We start from the raw sequence: 21248 nt of genomic DNA, 5'->3' as shown, positions 1-21248 counted from the left end.
GCCTGGTGACATTGTTATGGTAAGGACATTGTTATGGCCAGTCTCGTGGTCCATTTTGCTTCTTGCTGTATTTTATTGTAAACCAGGGCTGAAGGACTCCTTGTATGAAGGTCTCTGTTTAGTCCAGTTGGACTCAGTCAGCTCATTGGCTATGTACACGGTTCACTTGTAGATTAGAGCACAGTAAAATTAGCAAACAAAAAGACAAAAACGACTAAAGAAATCATTCATCCAATCCAGAAGCGCATTTCGCCGAGTTTCCCCTTTCCTGTCTTAAGCAAACGTGGGGACTAATTTAAAACAATTACTCAACTCTACACATCAACAAGAGTAAATGGCCTGCACATAAAACTGCTGTACAATTCAAATGTGCCCTCATTGGTATCATCTCCTCAATTCTATTCATTATTGTCAGTATTCGGCTGATCCAACCTGTGAGTACTTGTATCAGTAATCACAGGGTTAATGTAATTATTACATTCATATGCCATGACATTTAAATGGTGCAAAAAAGGGGTTTAACGCCAGAAAGGCTGCATTTATCTTGTTATGAACTGGAACCGCCATGGCGCCAATGATTTCTTCACCCACAGCGATTATGAAACCAAATGTCACATAACAATTTTCTTGAAATAAAGGACGCTGAAGAGTTGGTTAAAGGAGAACAAAGTCAAATATTTTTTAAACCTATAAAACTGAAAAACATTCTTCAGTCATAATTAAGCATGATTTTCCCTTCCCCTGCTCTAACTCATCAATTCCATCAAGAATGCACAGCTTTGGTGGTTTGTGTGAGCAAGCACCACACTCAAAACCGTTACATTTCACACAGTTGTCATGTCAGTTAATTGAAAGTCTCCTTTTCAGTGAAAGACATATAGTTAAAATATGTCAGAGGCATTATCTCCATGGAGTTACAAAACTACTGCAGCATTTCTATAACTACGACTTCCGCAATTATTCATCCCCAACCTAAAGTCTTCATCAACTTCTTTTCATGATTGCAGTGAATTCATTTCATGAATTAGTTTCGATAGTTCTTTATGGAGTGCAATGCATAATGCAAAACTTTCTTTTTTTACAAGAAGCCTTTATCAACCTCAGTCCTCTTTCGTGTTAAAGTATTGAAGCATTTGAAATAATTTGACCCAGGTTTGCCTAACATGCCCGCGTCCCTGGTACTAACCCCCGATTCTCTCCCTACACACTGTCCTCCCAAAGGTGAAAGGGGAACGGGTAAGTGTGGGTCAGCTCACCCCCGTCCCATCATGCTCTGCTCCCTCCCCCTGTGCCTCGCTATCATTGGCTGATCGCCTGAGCCAGACTGCTTGCTTCTCGTCTGTATTTGTTTACCACTGTACGTTTATTCTATTGAATAAATGAACATGATGCTGAATTGAGGGAGAAAAATCCCTCTTTTGGGATCCATTCTTTTATGAAAGAATTTGTAGGCTTTAATGAGTGTCATTAATTCAGCATAGGTTATGTTCTGTTAGGGATACATGTGATATGTTGCTTCTGTGAGAACAGTGATGTCTGCATGTGTCATTTAGAAGTATGTCTTTAATGTCATCTTCTACATTTTACACTTGTGTTCCGGAAACCATAGGCAGCTGTAAAGCACAATGCACACTGTAGCTTGATGTGATGAAAATCCCAGTGAATAGATGTTTCTTCCTCAAGGAACACTGAACACATTAGCACATGTCTGTTTGAGAACTGAGTGTCAATTGACCTGCATGGTTAAAGGTAAAAAAAATTACAATTTTTAAACTAGAAGCAGGAGATAGGAGGAAGCTGACCACTGTTAGGTAGAAGTGGCCAGCTACATCATGAAGTGCAGTGGTCAGCCACACCGCTTCATAACTGAAAGTCCCTGCTGCTGCCCTGGGAAGGCAGGTCACAACAAGTTCAATCTCCATGGAAACGCTTTTAAAACGGTGGCAGTGAGCAGTAAGGGTTAACCTAAGGGTGTCAACTCATCTTCCTACCTACTGTTTGTGAACGATAAAATCAGGAAACCAGATCTCTCCACTGAAATGGAATAGAATGAAAGGGTAGGGAATCTTGCTATGTAGAATTCATTATGTTTCAAGTTGGTGGAGAATCTCAATATGTGGGTAAATCTGTCTGTGTGGACTGGAAGCTCTGGAAATGAAACAATGAATTTCACACCCTCACTGTTACCGGAGGTTTCCTGTCTGTTTCACCTCACCGAACATGCTCTGTTATTGCAGACTCTGCTCCTCATGAATGACATGCTAGTTCTCCACTGCTCGTATATTTAAGGCCGATCGGTGGCCGTCACTGGACTCCAGCTTAGTGTGTGCAGTGACCTCCGACCTCTGACCCCGCAGGTCGACGAGTCTCAAACGGGCGAGCCGGGCTGGCTGGGCGGAGAACTGAAGGGGAAGACCGGCTGGTTTCCCGCCAACTACGCCGAGAAGATCCCCGAAGCGGAGGTCCCCAGCTCAGTGTCCCTCCAGAAACCCACCGCTCACGTCACGCCCACCTCCGCCTCCACCACGCCCACGCCTACGCCCACACAGCCCCCGCCCGCGGCCGCCACGCCCACCCCGCCGACAGACCCCACCCCCGCTCCCGCCCCACCGGCCCCTGCTGCGTCAGCCCCGTCCTCCTCGTCCGGAAACTGGGCCGACTTCAGCACCACGTAAGACACGTCTCCCCTTTCCTGCCCTCTGACCTCCAGGGCTCAGTGAGGTCCATTCGTTCAGTGCTAAGAATAGCCCTGAAATGCAAAACTAACTTTTTCTGGTTGTTCAGCCAGATGAGATGAATGCATTCCTGTCCCAAGATCAAAATGCTAGCTGCTCGTTGTATAGTACATGTTTAATTCCATCATGAGATGAATTTAGGACTAGAAAATTTGTAAAATGTTGTAAAATGTACAGTGGGGTCCAAAAGTCTGAGACCACTAGTCAAAATGCTTATATTTTGCATTATTTTCTAATTTAATACAAACGTTCATTACAAATGATATCAGCATAACAATTTGAGTAAAATGCTGAAAATTACATGAATTTCAACATTTTTTTGTATGTCCAGCTTTAATGGCAAGGAGCTGACTTGGACTCCACAGATTTGCAGAACCTCCATGTTTATGTCCAAGATTACATGAACCCCCCCCAGATTTTCAATATGGTCCCAGACTTTTGGACCCCACTGTATGTCTCTATTGGCTGCAATGTAGAAGTTTTGTCTGTAACAGCGACACCTATCACATCAGAACCGAGAAGTGTCACTTTTTCACTCAACAGACATGCTCAGTTGTGCCTTTGATCACATGCCTAATCGGTTGTACAAGAAGGGTAGCGCTGAACAGTGATGCACGAAGGCCACGTCAAAGCCTATCTCCCTGTTCCATGGGTGATAATCGGCAATATAAGGTGTTTATACTGCTAAGACTGGCAGTGGTATAACCATATGAGTTTTATTTTTCTGTCCAAAATTAATGGACCCAAGTGGGAAAACTGGCTTTTTGAGCAGTGATTGTATAGATGTCAGCACAGGGATGTCAGCATTATATCTGGTGCTGAGATTGAGAAACCAAAACTGGCCCTAATGTCCAGAACTAGCAGCACACCTTTCGCACCGCATGTCGGTTGACGTTTCTGTGCAAACCCCATGTGACTCCCATGTGACCCCTGTGTGACCTCTGTGTGACCCCTGCGCAGGTGGCCGTCCAGTGCAGCGGCGGCGGAGAAGCCGGAATCGGACGGCTGGGACGCCTGGCCCACGCAGCCATCGCTCTCCGTCCCCAGTGCAGGGCAGCTTCGGCAGCGCTCCGCCTTCACCCCCGCCACCCTCACTGGATCCTCCCCCTCCCCCGTCCTTGGACAGGTACGGCACAGGGGAGAGAGGGGGAGAATGACTACATCAGTATCCGATTCATTTGTTAAATAATTATAATTCTCTCTCTTTCTCTGTCCCCTTTTGCCCCCTCTCCCATTCTCCCTCCCTCTCTATTTCTCTCCCTCTCTCTTTCTCCCTCCCTCTCTCCCTCTCTCTCCCTCTCTTTCTCTCCCTCCCTCTCCATCTCTCACAGGGGGAGAAGGTGGAGGGTCTCCAGGCCCAGGCTCTGTACCCATGGAGGGCTAAGAAGGATAACCACCTGAACTTCAATAAGAGCGATATAATCACGGTGCTGGAGCAGCAGGACATGTGGTGGTTTGGGGAGGTGCAGGGCCTGAGGGGCTGGTTCCCCAAATCCTACGTCAAGCTCATCTCCGGCCCTGTGCGCAAGTCTTTCAGGTGAAGGCTGGTCTTCATCTGCACACGCTGCAGAGAGATTTCATTTCCACTTTCAATCTGCTGTACTGCATACATACATTCATTATTTGTAAATCATATGCAGTACATACATATTCATCATATGTAAAGTGTATGACATAAAAAGTGTGATTGAATGTAACCAATAAATTGTAAGAGTAAGACGTGTTTTGCCCCCTGTTTGGAGTGTGCTGACTCGCACACTCTCTCTTTCTCTTTAGTATTGAGTCAGGTTCATCAGACAGCCCCCCCAGTGTGAAGAGACCTACCCCCTCCCCCAGCAAACCCCTGGAACCTGGGGAAGGTGAGACATCGACCCAATCACAGGCTCAACCACCAGCAAATCAGACCAGTTCTGTCCTCCTGCCAAACACTGGCTCCACCCAGCTCCCAATCACATTTTCACCTGCCTCCCTGTTTCTGCCCACCTGTCTGTCACAGTGACCTATCAGCCAATCATATGTAGTCCCCACCCATTCACCCAGAGGTGTGATTATAAGGCAATTAAGATTTAAAAAGTATCTGAAATATCCTCTGTCACACTCAAAAACTGTCTGGGCCAAAAACAGATGCTAAAACTGAACTAATGTCTGAAACTCAAAACCAAGTGTGAATAACACACTTTAATTAGATTTTATGATTAAATAACTGATTGTATGTATTTCGTGAGCTCATGGCAATGTACTGATGTGCCTCATGAAAGCATGTCTGGTGTGCTTCCCAGATTTCATCGCGATGTACACGTACGAGAGCAGCGAGCAGGGGGACCTGACGTTCCAGCAGGGCGATGTGATCACTGTGCTGAAGAAGGAGGGCGACTGGTGGACTGGGGCGGTGGGGGACAGGACCGGGGTGTTCCCCTCAAACTACGTCAAACCCCGGGGTGACTCCGAGGTGAGAGCCATCCCATCAGAGGAACCTGAGGTACATTTACAACACCCGTGTTCATGAAAGAGGGTTTGGGCGCACTGGGACCTACTGCGTGAAAGAGGAAAACTAGCCTTGCAAACCGGTGTGGTGGAGTAATTTGCATTACCAATAATATCGGTCAACCTCTTTCTGGTTTTGGAGTCATGATTCGTTACTGGATACAACACTGTCACATGGTTGTGTATGACATTTGTGTAAGTACATCAACTGCATGTCTTAACCGCTTTGTAAGTGTATCCACCTAGATGGCTAACATTAGCTGCCTACTGTACTTCATAACTGCTTGCTAGTTTGGTAGACTATTGTTCTCCACTTTGGTAGTATTCGCTATAGCTACCTTGCTAGCGGGCGGCTATTAAGGTAGCTAACTAACGTATTGGCAAAACACTAACGTTAGCTGCCTACTGTAACTCACACTTTTTCATCGCTAATTTGGTAGCGGGTGGCTATTAAGTTCAGTAAAGTAGCTGTAGCGTTTTATCCAGTGAAGGGTTGTACATCACGATGACTCTGGAACCGGGAATAGGGTGACAGATATTATCAAATACAGAAACAAACAAATTTCTCAACCCCACTGGTACTAGGGACCATGTCCTCATGCAGACAGCAAAAGCTGCACAGAGTGAACCTGTTGGGATTTGCCTAACTCCAACCATGGGTTGATTCGGTTCATGTCAGCAGTTCCCAAACTTTCTGAGCCTGTGATGGCTAAAGTGGGAATGTGTTTTTTTGTGTCCCCTTATATTTAAAAACATCAAATGTTTGTTCAAATGTTCAAATATGGAATATGTTAAAACAGCTGCATGTGCGCTGAGAATACTGCTGTGCGGTGTTATTGGCCAGTGACAGGCTAAGAAGGATCGGTCTTTCTGTTCTGATTATCAGATCGTACTCTTTCTCAACGACTTTCTTTAATGACACAAACTGCCCATTAGAAGTCTAGTTTTGGGGTGTAGATATAAACTCCATTCTCTCTCCTGCACCCCCAGGCTCTGGGACCTGCTGGGAAGACAGGGAGTCTGGGAAAGAAGCCGGGTGAGTGGCTGGGGTTTTAGTACAGTATAGAAGAGCAAAGTCAGAGTGCTGGACTGCTCTGTCCAGCAGAAGGGCCTCCCCCTTTATGCTCGGTTTCACTGTTTATAAATGAGAAAATAACTAATGAACATTGGTTAGGATTGTGTACCAAAAAAATATTCACTTGAAATCTTCATCCAGTTCTGTGGTTGGAGTGCAGTAATTGACGGGCTAACTGTAGACTGCACAGACTGATTTAGGAGCATTTTTAACGTCATCCCACCGCCCTCCCGCAGAGATCGCCCAGGTCATCGCCCCATACACAGCCACCGGGGCGGAGCAGCTCACCCTAGCACCCGGCCAGCTCATCCTCATCAGGAAGAAGAACCCAGGGGGCTGGTGGGAAGGGGAGCTGCAGGTAGGTGCTCGTGCTGACGCTCCTCACTCTCGTCTGTTCCTGTTCTGCCAACTCACTGTTTCCCTCCGCTCCCGTCTCAGGCCCGGGGAAAGAGACGACAGATCGGCTGGTTTCCGGCCAATTACGTGAAGCTGCTGAGTCCCAGCACCAGTAAGACCACGCCCACTGAGCCTCTGCCCCCAAAACTGCCAGCATCCAATGCAGGTACGGCATCTGTTGCAGACTTTAAGTGCCGTGAAAAAGTAAAGACTTTGACTAGGCCACTCCAAAGAAATTTCTAAGGCTCTGGGACTCCACTGCACCATCTTCAAATGGGGTGCACTTGACACAGTGGTGAACCTTCTGAAGAGTGCCCAGCCTGCCAAAATCTTCCAAGGGTGCAGCGACGGCACATCTAGGAAGTCACAAAAGTCATTCATTATTATCTGTCTGAATTAAAGCAGTTTCTGCAAAGAATATTGGGCTGAAATTCCTCCAGCGCAATGTGAAAGATACCAATTTACAGGAATGCAATTATTGCTGCTAAAGGTGGTGCAACCAGTTAATGGGGTTAAGTTTAATGGGGCAATTAGGTTTAGTAAGTTTAATGGGGCAATTACTTTTTCATGGCGGTGATATGGGTGTTTGGTAACGGTGTTGATTAAATGAATGAAATAAAAAAAAATATGTGTCTGTGTACAGTCAGGTTACTTTTGTCTAAAAGCAATAATGTCTAAAAGCAATAAAAGCAAATATGCAATAATCTAGGAAATCAGGAAGGGGGGGGGGGGATATTTTTCACGGCACTGTGTGTGTGTGTGTGTGTGTGTGTGTGTGTGTGTGTGTGTGTGTGTGTGTGTGTGTGTGTGTGTGTGTGTGTGTGTGTGTGTGTGTGTGTGTGTGTGTGTGTGTGTATACATGTGCCTGTGATGTTAAGTCGCATATGCACACCTGTATACCTGTATGTGTGCTAGATACATTAGCATTCACTCCCCTGTATTGACGGGTGTGTATGACGGAAGCCATAATAAACACTCATTTAAGTAATGAATTGTATGCTGACCTGCACGTCAGTCACTCACTGATTGATTGTGGAGTGCAGTGTAGTGTGAAAACAACAGCAGAAGCACTGTTTAACAATGGCCTAGTCAAGAATGCGACTAAGTCTTTTTCTTTCTCTCTCCCTCCCTTCCTCTCTCTTCCTACTCTTTCTCTCCAGTGTGCCAGGTGATTGGTATGTATGACTATATCGCCCAGAACGATGACGAGCTCCCTTTTGGGAAGGGCCAGATCATAAACGTGCTGAGTAAGGAAGACCCTGATTGGTGGAAAGGGGAGCTGAATGGCACAGTTGGCCTCTTCCCCTCAAATTACGTCAAAATGACCACCGACACCGACCCCAGCCAGCAGTGTAAGTAACCCCATTTACGCTACACACCATAACAGCCAGCTCCCTGGCCGGTTTGATCCTCCAAAACGATAGTAAAATATAAATAATATATTATAGTCTTTCTCAGTTGATCTGTGTACGTTGTGCCTCTTTTGTTGTTAGACCCCGCTCTGCCCTGCCCCTTCCCCTCCTTGAGAGATCTTTGTCATGTGTGGGTTGTGTGTATAGGTGTGTGGGGAATGTTTTTTTGTGTGTTTGGGGGCTGTGAGTGAAGTTTTTATGTATTTTTTATTTTATTATGTTTTTTTTTTTGCTTATGTGCTGTGTTTTCCTCCTCTCTCTAGGAATCATATGTTGCCCATTTCCCACTCAGCCTTGAAAGTCCTCAAAGAGACCCACTATCCCCTATACTCTGCCCCGAGGGATGATGGGAGATGCAGACCCTGATCATGTGACTCCTGCATGATTGGCAGCTGGCCCTCTGGCTAGAAGAACACACTGCAGAGTAGTTATGACCTCATTTTTAAAGCATAGATGCACGCAAGACCAACAACAAAATAAAACACCACCTCTTCCGATTTCCAACAGCAATGATTAATTAATTTAATGAATTTGATATCCTTGGACTCAATACAAAATATTTTTTTAAAAGGCTAACAAATGACTAGTAATAATAGTTACCAGATATTGTGGATAGTGGGTCTTTTTGTGGCTTTCTGCTAAAGTAGTCTTTTTTTGTGTGTTGTTGTCAGTGTTGTTGGTTTTAAAAACCGTCTTTGATTTATGTCCATGAACAACAACAACAAAAGAAAGGATGGCTTAGTCAAATGGCTTCCTTTGGACGTTACCCTCCACCCTACCCAAATAACACCCCCCACCCCATTACAACCAACAGCTTCACAGAAAGACCCACTATCAGCCAACAAGCACTGCATGTGGTTAGACTGTACACAACACACCTCATCCAGAGGTCTCACCTAGAAATGTTTTGCTTTTCTCAACCGATCTGTCATACGGGTGAGTCGAAGAGTTCAAAGGTCACATGCCTGAGAAGGTCCAAGCCTCTTGCAGGGGTGGCGAGATGAGTGACGTGGGGGTGTCCATAAACAAATTACGGGCAGGACAGAACTCCTTGGCTTGTCCAATCACATCTCTCTCTGTTCTTTCTTTTGTTGTTATGCCATATTTTTTATGATTTTAGTTCTGTTCATGAGCTTGCTATACTCATAGTTTTGTTGCGCTTTTGTGACGGGGTTAAGATTGGTGTTTTAAACCAAATAATTTTTAATCACCACAAATGGAGGCGGGAAAGACACACACACACACACACACACACACACACACACAAAACAAGTATTGTGTAGATGAGAGCGAGTGGGTTCAATTCCTGCTGTTCTTTATGTGGAGCTGTATGTGTAATTGCGTCCAGAAGGGGGTGGAGTAGATGTGTTTTAAATCATTTTATTTTCATGAATTCAACTAGTTTACATGTTTTTATCACGTTTGATCAACATCTATGTTTATGGAGTTGGATGACTCTATATCCCAAGTCAGTGACCTAGTCTATTTTTATAAACAAATGAATTTGTAATAAATAGTGTTTTTTTTAATATCGATGATATGTAGCATTTACATTTTTTCCCCTCCACTTAAAAAGAACAACAGTTTTAAAAGACAGTTGCCATATTTTACGTAAGACCTAACTCTGTGAAATTATTCACTTAACACCACACCCAACTGGCTGTAGATAAGCTATCTTATCTTGTAATGCTTTTCCTGTTCTATGGTGGGGAAATTGCTTTTTAAAGAATCAAAATCAGTCTTTTCAAAGACTGAGAATGTAGTTGACATGAGCGGAGCTGTCCGCCATGCAGCTGCAGCATTAAGACAGAAGACGGGCAATTTCACTAATGAGCTAACGGGAGCATCCTGGCAAGTTCTGGCTGTCACAAAGCCTCTTCACACACCTTCTGCTATTGTATTTCTCATTCAGTTAAAGCATGCCCTTAATTTACGAAATATATAGCATTATACTGGCACCATATCGCTTTTTTTGTTTTTTTTGTTATTTTTCTTTCTTGCGTAACAGTATTGTCATTTTATTGTAACTCTTGTCATGATTATTGAACTGTGTACAGCTTTATTTTTGTGTCTTTTTTTTTCTTTTTTTTTTTTTCTCCTATTTCTGGTTTCCAATTGGTTCCACTGTTGTGACAGTATTCAGTCTTTGCTGCTCTGTGATCGATTGGTTGGGCTTTCCATCATTTCTTGAAACCTCCAAGACAAGACAACATGACTTGGAGGCATTTTGTACAATGACCAGCCTGGGTTTTGGAAATACAAAAATCCAGATGACATGTGTCATATATAAATATATATATATTGTATCTGAATAAACTTGTGTATTTTCTCCACTTTTACAGTGCACACAAGCAATCGAAAAAGGAACAAATTCAAACAAATCCCATTCCGTTTGCACTCGGTTACTGAAGCATTTTGTCAAAGATGAATGTAAAAAAAACAAAAACATGATATATCAAAACAATCCATAGCTTTAACGAATCTGTAACACTCTTTATAGAAAATGACATGTATAAAATACCTATTAAAAGGCTCAATGGCAATGGTAGACATAGCGTGTGTGCTTTTCTTCAGATGGTTAAACATGAGGTTGTTTCACTGAACTAAAAATACACTTGAACTGGCCTCTCTTTTGGCAATGTATTTCTGCTTGGAAGTTCTGATTACTCTGAAGGAGAAATGTGGAAGCTGGGTAGATGTATTTATGGAAAATATATGAATCCCCAAAGAGTAGAGTTTTTTTCTTAAAAACAGTCATGTAGAGATAACAAAAAACAATGCCATAGCATACACTAGAGCACACTAACAGTGCTACAGTCGCACTGTAGCTGATGGGAAAGGTAAGGTTAACTTGAATAATTTGTCTTGTGCGTTGTGCCTGATATAAATGACTGCCTAAACCTCTCTGTAGGGAAGTGTCCACTAAGGCTGCTCATCTCTCAGTAGTATTGCATTCAGTGGGGCCATTCCATGCGAACTCCAGAAGGCTGCAACACAGCACCTCTTGGATTTTCTCTTTTTCTGTGTGTTGGTAGACAATTATGGGATATAGAATTCCTGAAAATTTGAGCTGCATCCTCCGTTTTGTTTTCCCAGTAGAGCCATTTAAAATTTGCCGGGTGTTGCAATGAAAATGGAGATCTGATATTTAGAGGTCCATAACTTTCAGATTATAGGGGTGTTACAGGTATATAGGAATTTATAACGTTAGGATAGTTGGAACTGTTGTATGAACAAAACCCATGGGAGTACCAAAGCTAATTCTTTCTAGAAAAGTTGATTAAAGATGTAACTTCAACATATCTGAAGTAGAGGGTCCGGTGGGTATAAATGTGCCGAAAATGTGCCAAATTGAATATTCTATGGGTCATATCTCGGCTAACGTTATTAGTAATGTGTTTCTGTTTACGCAATTGGAAATTGTTTTCGGACGACTCATTTACAAATAAAATTACACTAAATGTATGTTTACTGTAGGAAATATGACCTGAATATGGTCCCTGGTGAAAAAAAGGTGCACATTTAGGGCCGAATATCGAAAACGAAAGTAAACGCATGTTGCATGAACTGAGGTATGAATTCTACTGAGGAAATGGCTCTTCCAGGAAAGCTAAATGTAGTATGAAGCTCAAGTTTCAGGAATCTTATATCATAAAGGTCTACCAACACACAGAAAAAGAACAATCCAAGAGGTGCTGTGGTGCTCGAGTTGTTGTGGAATGGCCCGCAGCAATTTGGCTTTGTCACTCGTAAAAATGACAAGCAATTTTGAGTTATATGTGGTTATATGTGGTGTTGCTGGCAGGCCAGTGCATTTTTTATGGGGACTGTTAATCCTGTTAAAGCTTGTTCCAGTGTGTGTGGATGGACCCCATGGTTTGGCATCCAATACTGACCGCACCCAGCCAGCAACCCTGGAGGGAAGGGCATAAGGGTGTCACTCAAGCAGGGTGGGGTTTGATTGGCAGGGTCTTCCCTCTTGTCTAATACCAGTGGCTCCACTGACTGATCGGAGATCAACAGTCTGTCAGCAGACTGATGAACTGCACAGTTGAGCCTGAGCTGATGGACTGCATAGTGGGGAAAAAGTGGTGGCTGGCAGAGCTGCCCGCCTGTTACCAGAATGTTCCATTTCACATGGACCCAACAAATAGCCCTCCCAATGATTCACAATGACTTTCACCTATATACCCACTCATAAATCTAAAGGCTTGTGCTTTGGTTGGCAATGTGAACTGCTTTGGCTAATCAGACCCTGTGGCATTTCATTTCATGAAAATGGTGCAAAGGTAGTGTTGCTACCCTGGAAAGGCTGAGATACACGCAAATCAGCACTAGCAAAGGGCTGTGTGGCACTGGGTAACAGGGGAATTGTGTGCTGCTCCTTCACCTGCATTGTTTCAGATCAGATTCACTGATCTCTGCTCGAGGACTGGTGGTATTACTGCACCAGTTCACATCAGAACCTTAACAGAAAGGTTTGAGAGCTTGTCTGAAACCAAACAGTGTGACCAGAACTATAAACCACATCCCTCCCTCTGGTCATAGTGCAGACACAATACATTATGTGCTACATGTAGTGGCTACTGTATTTGAAATTGAGATTATCAAATTATCAAAGATTATTTTGGTTTCTGCTCAATCAGAACCCCTTAAGTGTCATGAATATTAGACGTAATGAATGCGAGTGAGCATGGGTTGGAGATACTCAGCGTTTCTCATTAAGGCTGCATATTCAGGCTCAGGCAAAGAATCTGTGCAGTCAAGCTCAGGTGAAAAATTTGCTAGCTACAGTGAGGTCATGCCATGCCAGCCTTTAGGCCCAGAATTAGCATTTTTACCAATTGCATGTTACGCCAGCCTCACTGGGCCAGCTGTACACACTGTGATGACACCTGCCTCACTGCTTGCAAGCTTTGTGCTGCTTGTTTCCTTTTTGTATGTTATGTGGGGAAATGCCTAATCTGCGCCGATTGAGGTTTAACCCTTTCCACTTTGCCCCCCACTTTGTCCTATAAAAGTGTCAATAGCTCAAAAACTATTTACATACATGGTTGATGACTTAAATTAAAGAAGAGGATTGCATCATTCAGAAATGTATTACTAAATAAATATCCATATTTCTTCTTTTTTTTCTGGATTTTTCCCTTTTTCTCCCAATTTGGTAGGCAATTGTACCCTATCTAATCCAATTAGTGTTAGCAGGGGGATCTCCCCGTTCCTCGGCGGCCCGAAGGAGAACAACATGCCTTCTTCAAGCCATCTCGTCTCATGCTCGTGACTGATTCCGAGGCTGTTGTGCGCAGCGATCCGCTAACCCTGCCAAGTCCCTCCTTCTGGAGCAATGAGCCAATTATGCCGCTCCACGAGAGCCAGCCAAACTTGGCTTTTGACAGGACCGGGAATCGAACACCAGTCCTCGGTGTGCAATGAACTGCTACCGCAAGTCCGCTGCATGTGCCGCCACTACGGCTCCCAATATCCATATTTCTAACTCAAGGACCAACACAGAATTACTTTATATTTGTCCACTGACTTGATGTCAACTTGTGTACAAAAATTGGTAAGGATATCAACAGGCATTCAAATTCCACATAAGTTTTCCCAAAACTGCACTAAATGTCTTCAGATGTCCGGAAATCTCTCCAAATACAAAACATCTGCATATCTTTTTGTCCAAACACACAAATGATCAGAAAAGCTTATTTTTATATAAAAACTTATTTTTTGATACAAAACCTTTGATATGAAAGTTTGATATTAACCATCATATGTGTTTTATTCACATATATGAGAGTATGTTTTTGTAAAGCATGCCCAAAGTATCCAAAAATCTTTCCAAAAATGATTACTTACCCTAATGCTTTCTAACCAACCTGCATCACATTTAAAATGGAAACCTATTTCAAGATTAAGGTAACCAGAGCCCTCTTAGCCACGTTAGCCAGTAAAATTACAGGCTTATCTATAGTAAGTCCAAATCCTGTAATTACCTACATCTGTATATTAATTCTGCTGTGTGACTGCAGCGATATTCCTGTCCTTCACCTGAATATGACATATTATACGGGGCGACATGGTTCAGGCAGTTAGAGCAGTCGTCTGGCAGTCGGAGGGTTGACGGTTCGATCCCCCGCCCAGGCTGTGTCGAAGTGTCCCTGAGCAAGACACCTAACCCCCAAATGCTCCTGACGAGCTGGTCGGCGCCTTGCATGGCAGCCAATCGCTGTTGGTGTGTGAGTGTGTGTATGAATGGGTGAATGAAAAGCGTCAATTGTACAGCGCTTTGGATAAAAGGCGCTATATAAATTCCAACCATTTACCATTTATACCTTGTTGGAAAGGGTAGGAAATTCCGTACAAGAAATTTACCATGTTTTACATTCATTAGTTTGGTACTGAACTGACCTAGCAATGCATTTACACAACAATAAGAAGTAGTTCAAGATGACAGGTCAAGGGCAATTTCATATACTCTAAAATTGCTGAACAGTTTTACGAAATAAACAAATTACGAAATAAACTTCAATGCTATTTGGTTCCATAAAAATGTCTATCAAATAATTTTATATTTTATAACTTATATTTCTACCAAACAGGAAATATATGTTGGCCGGATGTGCAATGAAAGTGAGCTAAGAAAATAAACCAACGTCTGAATTGTATATTTTTATTAGAATATGCCTTTTATTGTCTGTGGTGAGATGAGGGTTGTAAACTGTGAGTGTGGCAATGCCCTGCATCACATACAAGAAGCTGATAAGCATCTAAACTGCTGTTCTTGCAAGCAGAAAGTCTGTTCTGTGGTTTTATTAGGTCACAGTTTTTTTGTATTGTATTTGTGAATATGTAATCTCAGTTTACAGCATTTCCACATTACCAGCAAAAAGTGGCACTTCATCTTTATTTCTCCCTGTGTAAAATATGTTACTTCGTATTAATGGTATTAGCAATATTACCCCCCTCCCCACACATACACAGGGAGGATGAGAGAAGAGCTGACCCAAGCTGTTGTCCCATCTCAGGGTGTGCTGACCTGCATCTCTTGGACATGCTGACCCCCATCGAGAGGAAGAGGCAGGGCTACACCCACGAGCTCATTGTCACTGAAGAGAACTATGTCAACGACCTGCAGCTGGTTACTGAGGTACAACCTAAGGCGCATCCATTCATGCACATATGCACAACTACTCACACCGTCACACAGGCTACAGCTGGTCACCACGGTACAATTTTCAACTGTGAAGCCTTTCCAAGAAGAGTGTATCACATAGGCTTGTTCTTTTGGACGTAAAGGGAATGTTTTATCCAAGCAAGAAAACCATTCCCAGAGACCCCCTGGAGGCTCTCATAATTTGTGCATCTGTGCACCCTCAGCAGCAATTAAACAATGTTGATTAAATGTTTGTGCAGCACTGCACAAATGTTGATTAAAGGTTTGTGCTGTGTCAAGGTTTTCCAGAAGCCGCTGCTCGAGTCAGAGCTGCTGACAGAGACTGAGGTGGCCATGATCTTCGTCAACTGGAAGGAGCTAATTATGTGCAACATCAAGCTGCTCAAGTATGCCCCCTACTGGCCCTCTAGTCTCTCACAACAGCACCAATCCCTTGGCATTCATTGACTCAATATAATTATAACAGAAGAATGTGAGAATATCTTGGTGTGAAAGTGAAATGGTGTGGATAAATTAGTACGGTTAATGAGGTTAGGGCATGTGACAACAGCTTCTAAAAACAGGAATGCTACCAGATTTGCATCTTGCTGTGTGTATGACGGAGGAGAGGAGGGGGAATTTCATGATTGACTTTTAGAGTGCTGTGTCAAAGGATGATGAAGTTGTATAGCCAGTCAGGAATGAAAACCACACCCCTGTGTTCAACACTGGATTCTTTCAAAATAATATTTCAATTTCACTCAATTTCACTGTATGGAAAAAGAAGGAGAGATGGTCACCTAGGGTTACTCCTATGCTTACAGTATCTCCTTCTGTCTCTCATTCTCTCCCTTCCTCTTCATCTCTCTCTCTCTCTCTCTCTCTCTCCCTCCCCCCCCCCCGCCCTCTCAGGGCGCTGCGGGTGAGGAAGAAGATGTCAGGTGAGCGGATGCCGGTGAAGATGATTGGTGACATCCTGACTGCGCAGCTGCCACACATGCAGCCATATATCCGCTTTTGCAGCTGCCAGCTCAACGGCGCCACCCTCATCCAGCACAAAACCGACGAGCTGCCTGACTTCAAGGACTTCCTCAAGGTAACAGCCTGGGGGTGGGGCCTGGTACGTCACTTGGTGCAATGAACTAAACCTGGGTCCCATGTCCTTCAATTTTGTCAATTGCATTGTCTTTTTACATTACTTATGCCCTATGAAAATGTGTGTTGAAAGAGATGTCCTAGAGCATCATGATACCAGTGTATGTGTGTGTGTGTGTGTGTGCGTGTCTGTGTTTATGTGTTTGTGTGTGAGAGTTTGTGTGTGTGTGTGTGTGTGGTTGCGTGTGTATTTGTGTGCACTTGTGTGTGTGTATGAATCGCTCTGTTACTCTTTCTCTGTTTCAGCGGTTGGCGATGGATCCGCGTTGTAAGGGCATGCCTCTCTGCAGCTTCCTGCTCAAACCCATGCAGAGAGTCACCCGATACCCCCTCATCATAAAAAATGTACGCACACACATGCGCCCATTCATGAGTGTAATGACATCAAATGTTAATATTGAGAGTGTGGCGTGTGTGTCTGTGCAGAGGACAAAGGGATAAAAGGCCTCACCACAGACAAAACAAGGCACTTAAAAGTTTGTAAATACTGTAGGTTCATCCAAAGGTCCTTTGATTTGGGGACCTGTGTAGGGGAATCAAGTATGAATAAGATTGTAGTATGTGGCAGATCATTTTTGATTTAGGTTGAGAGGATTTAGGTTATTAATTAAATTATATTATTGTATATTACCAAAATAAATTTAGAGAGAGATAAAGAACAAAAAATACTGAATATACCCAAATTCAAGTGTACGTGTGTGTTTAAGTAAGCAGAGGGCAAATGGATAAAAGACCCAAACACAGACAAAACAGGAGACATCAAAGCTTACATTTTCTAAATACTGTAGGTCAATTTGGAGGTTTTATGATTAGGAAGCCGTGAAATAGCCACCAAGTATGAATAAGAATCTCCATTAAAATAGATTGTTGTTGGAACCACTGAATTCAGAAAATAAACAAATTTGAATAAATCCTCGCTTCCCCGACAACACAATACCACTGTTAACAATGCAGCGTCTCACTCTGAAAACAAATTCAGCAAATTTGAGGACAAGAATTTGTTTCTAAAGATATGCGCAAACCTGGTGTGTGTTCTGTGATGACACATCTCAGATCCTGGAGAACACTCCGGAAAGCCACCCGGACCACAGCCATCTGAAGCAGGCCTTGGAGAAGGCGGAGGAGCTGTGCTCACAGGTCAACGAGGGTGTGAGGGAGAAGGAGAACTCAGATCGGCTGGAGTGGATCCAGGCCCATGTCCAGTGTGAAGGGCTGTCTGAGGTACAGTACACAACTCACACACACGCACACATGTACGCACACACTCACACACGCCCTCACAGTGAAAACCTTTTAACAGAAAATCTAGTCTCCACTAGATGGTGGTGTTGTTAGCTGTCTGTTAATACATTTAAGTATCTGCTGGTTTCTGTTTTCACTGTTTCAATACTCAGTTCAGACCCAAGTAACCAGGTAAAGTGAGTTCACTTCTGTAATTGATTAATTAGATGTAGAGTAACAACGAAACCCAACAGAGCCTGTGGCTCTGCAGGGTATCTATCCTCTCCTCTCTCTCATCACCCTCTTTCCCTTGTGCCATCTCTATCTCTCCCTAACTTTCTCACCCAAAGCAACTGGTGTTCAACTCTGTGACCAATTGCCTGGGCCCACGCAAGTTTCTGCACAGCGGCAAGCTATACAAAGCCAAGAGCAACAAGGAGCTGTACGGCTTCCTGTTCAATGACTTCCTGCTGCTCACGCAGATCATCAAGCCTCTGGGCTACTCTGGCTCAGAGAAGGTCTTCAGCCCCAAGTCCCACCTGCAATACCGCATGTACAAGACTGTGAGTGACCTATCTGTGTGGGTGTTGGCAATACCGCCTGTACAAGACTGAGTGACATATCTGTGAGGGGGCGTGATCAGGGCTGAGAGGGGTGGGTCCAGGGAGAGATTGGGGGTCCAGGGTGGAGTCAGGCCTGTGAGAACAAATGGAAACCCGGCCCAATTTGACTGTGCCCACATGTGCCTACGCTCTCCCTCGTAGCCCATCTTCCTGAACGAGGTGCTGGTGAAGCTGCCCACTGACCCATCGGGAGATGAACCCATTTTCCACATCTCCCACATCGACCGAGTCTACACCCTGCGGGCTGAGAGCATCAATGAGAGGTACTCTACACCCCTCCAAATCACTCCACATACAGTGCATCCGGAAAGTATTCACAGCGCTTCACTTTTCCCACATCTTTGTTATGTTACAGCCTTATTCCATAATGGAATAAATTCATTTTTTTCCTCAAAATTGTACACACAACACCCCATAATGACAACATGAAAGAAGTTTTTGAAATTTTTGCACATTTATTAAAAATAAAAAACTAAGAAATCACATGTACATAAGTATTCACAGCCTTTGCTCAATACTTTGTTGATGCACCTTTGGCAGCAGTTACAGCCTCAAGTCTTTTTGAATATGATGCCACAAGCTTGGCACACCTATCTTTGGGCTGTTTCGCCCATTTCTCTTTGCAGCACCTCTCAAGCTCCATCAGGTTGGATGGGGAGCGTCGGTGCACAGCCATTTTCAATTCTCTCCAGAGATGTTCAATCGGATTCAAGTCTGGGCTCTGGCTGGGCCACTCAAGGACATTCACAGAGTTGTCCTGAAGCCACTCCTTTGATATCTTGGCTGTGTGCTGTGTGTGTCTCTGTACATTGCTGCATTCATCTTTCCCTCAAGCCTGACTAGTCTCCCAGTTTCTGCCGCTGAAAAACATCCCCACAGCATGATGCTGCCACCACCATGCTTCACTGTAGGGATGGTATTGGCCAGGTGATGAGCGGTGCCTGGTTTCCTCCAAGCCTGGCATTCACACCAAAGAGTTCAATCTTTGTCTCATCAGACCAGAGAATTTTGTTTCTCATGGTCTGAGAGTCCTTCAGGTGCCTTTTGGCAAACTCCAGGTGGGCTGCCATGTGCCTTTTACTAAGGAGTGGCTCTGTCTGGCCACTCTACCATACAGGCCTGATTGGTGGATTGCTGCAGAGATGGTTGTCCTTCTGGAAGGTTCTTCTCTCTCCACAGAGGAACGCTGGAGCTCTGACAGAGTGACCATTGGGTTCTTGGTCACCTCCCTGACTAAGGCCCTTCTCCCCCAATTGCTCAGTTTAGACGGGTGGCCAGCTCTAGGAAGAGTCCTGGTAGTTCCGGATGATGGAGGCCACTGTGCTCATTGGGACCTTCAAAGCAGTAGAAATGTTTCTGTACCTTTCCCCAGATTTGTGCCTCGAGACAATCCTGTCTTGGAGGTCTCCAGACAATTCCTTTGACTTCATGCTTGGTTTGTGCTCCGACATGCACTGTCAACTGTGGGACCTTATATAGACAGGTGTGTGCCTTTCCAAATCATGTCCAATCAACTGAATTTACTACAGGTGGACTCCAATTAAGCTGTAGAAACATCTCAAGGTTGATCAGTGGAAACAGGATGCACCTGAGCTCAATTTTGAGCTTCATGGCAATGGCTGTGAATACTTATGTACATGTGATTTCTTAGTTTTTTATTTTTAATAAATTTGCAAAAATCTCAAAAAAACTTTTTTCACATTGTCATTATGGGGTATTGTGTGTAGAATTTGTGCACGCTGAGGAATGAGGGCATCAGTAATTATCATTCTGATCGGCTGAGTGTAATTGACTCAGATTGAAGCCAGTATAATGAGGTCAGTGTGGTAATGTGCTAGGCTCATTATGCACTGTGCTGCAGGACGGCTTGGGTGCAGAAGATCAAAGCTGCTTCAGAACTGTACATAGAGACAGAGAAGAGGAAGAGGGAGAAGGCCTATCTGGGTAGGCATCACGACATTGCTAGGATGCATGCATGCACATACACACACATTCATTTCAAGGCGAAAATGCTTTTACGGTTGATAGGAAATATTACTTGATGTGTGGATTTTATGAGATGCTGAGGAGCAGTGTGTGGCTGTTCCATGTATGCCGGGTCAGGGTTTTAACACAAGGCACTGTACCTAATGCAGGTGTTTGCCACTTGCCTAGGGTTACATCAGCATGAGTCAGTGTGTGTGTTACTGGATCAGGAGTGTCACTGATGGCTGCGCTGTTGTTGCAGTACGGTCTCAGAGAGCCACAGGCATCGGGAGGCTAATGGTGAACATCGTGGAGGGCATCGAACTGAAGCCTTGTCGCTCCCACAGTAAGAGCTGTGCTTTGTCAGGGGATACACACCCCAAAGCCTGTGTTAACCTTACGGAATGATGAGCCCTCAATGATCAGTGCAATTCTGCAATATATCAATATACAATTTTGCTAAACTGCTATAAGTGTTTTCAGTATTTCAATACTTGTCTGAAGGATAGAGTGGACTGTATATAGTGTTTTCCCTCTTATGATCTCAAAGGTATTTACAGTGAAGGGGTGAACTCACCTCAAGCACCAGCATGTATGTAGCAGCCATGTTTTTGTAATTGCGTTTACCAGGAAAGAGCAACCCTTACTGCGAGGTGACCATGGGGTCCCAGTGCCACATCACCAAAACCCTGCAGGACACACTCAACCCCAAATGGAATTCTAACTGCCAGTTTTTCATCAAAGACCTGGAGCAGGATGTCCTGTGTGTGACAGTGTTTGAAAGGGACCAGTTCTCTCCTGACGGTCAGTGCACGACACACAAACACAAGCAGCACAACACGTGCCTATATATATACACACACACACACACACACACACACACACACACACACTATTAGCCATTATAAGAGGGCTCATATTGTACAGATACAGTATACAAATTCAAAAGTACACACCATGTGGATGTGTCACAAAGAATCAGTGTAGACTAGAGGATTTGGGATTTTGTCTGTCACGGTACCTATATGC

At 44.0% G+C, this 21248-nt stretch overlaps 1 protein-coding gene across 1 annotated transcript in view; it reads left to right on the top strand.

Annotated features, from left to right (window-relative positions):
- Positions 1 to 21248, top strand: part of itsn1 (intersectin 1 (SH3 domain protein)) — a 51289-nt gene that overhangs the window by 25282 nt on the left and 4759 nt on the right. Inside the window, exons 18-37 of the mRNA XM_061233928.1 lie at positions 6 to 19; positions 2358 to 2671; positions 3696 to 3861; positions 4067 to 4272; positions 4512 to 4594; positions 5015 to 5184; positions 6210 to 6255; positions 6531 to 6652; positions 6733 to 6856; positions 7851 to 8042; positions 15128 to 15249; positions 15556 to 15662; positions 16168 to 16351; positions 16657 to 16755; positions 17464 to 17631; positions 17982 to 18194; positions 18396 to 18517; positions 20116 to 20198; positions 20482 to 20565; positions 20850 to 21023. Coding sequence (XP_061089912.1) covers positions 6 to 19; positions 2358 to 2671; positions 3696 to 3861; positions 4067 to 4272; positions 4512 to 4594; positions 5015 to 5184; positions 6210 to 6255; positions 6531 to 6652; positions 6733 to 6856; positions 7851 to 8042; positions 15128 to 15249; positions 15556 to 15662; positions 16168 to 16351; positions 16657 to 16755; positions 17464 to 17631; positions 17982 to 18194; positions 18396 to 18517; positions 20116 to 20198; positions 20482 to 20565; positions 20850 to 21023 — 2793 coding nt within the window. The remainder of the gene's footprint in view (positions 1 to 5; positions 20 to 2357; positions 2672 to 3695; positions 3862 to 4066; positions 4273 to 4511; positions 4595 to 5014; positions 5185 to 6209; positions 6256 to 6530; positions 6653 to 6732; positions 6857 to 7850; positions 8043 to 15127; positions 15250 to 15555; positions 15663 to 16167; positions 16352 to 16656; positions 16756 to 17463; positions 17632 to 17981; positions 18195 to 18395; positions 18518 to 20115; positions 20199 to 20481; positions 20566 to 20849; positions 21024 to 21248) is intronic.

The sequence above is a fragment of the Conger conger genome, chromosome 3 (assembly GCF_963514075.1).
Source record: "Conger conger chromosome 3, fConCon1.1, whole genome shotgun sequence".
Lineage (NCBI taxonomy): Eukaryota > Metazoa > Chordata > Actinopteri > Anguilliformes > Congridae > Conger > Conger conger.
The sequence above is the reverse complement of the archived record's forward strand: the minus strand, read 5'-3'. Positions and strand labels throughout refer to the sequence as shown.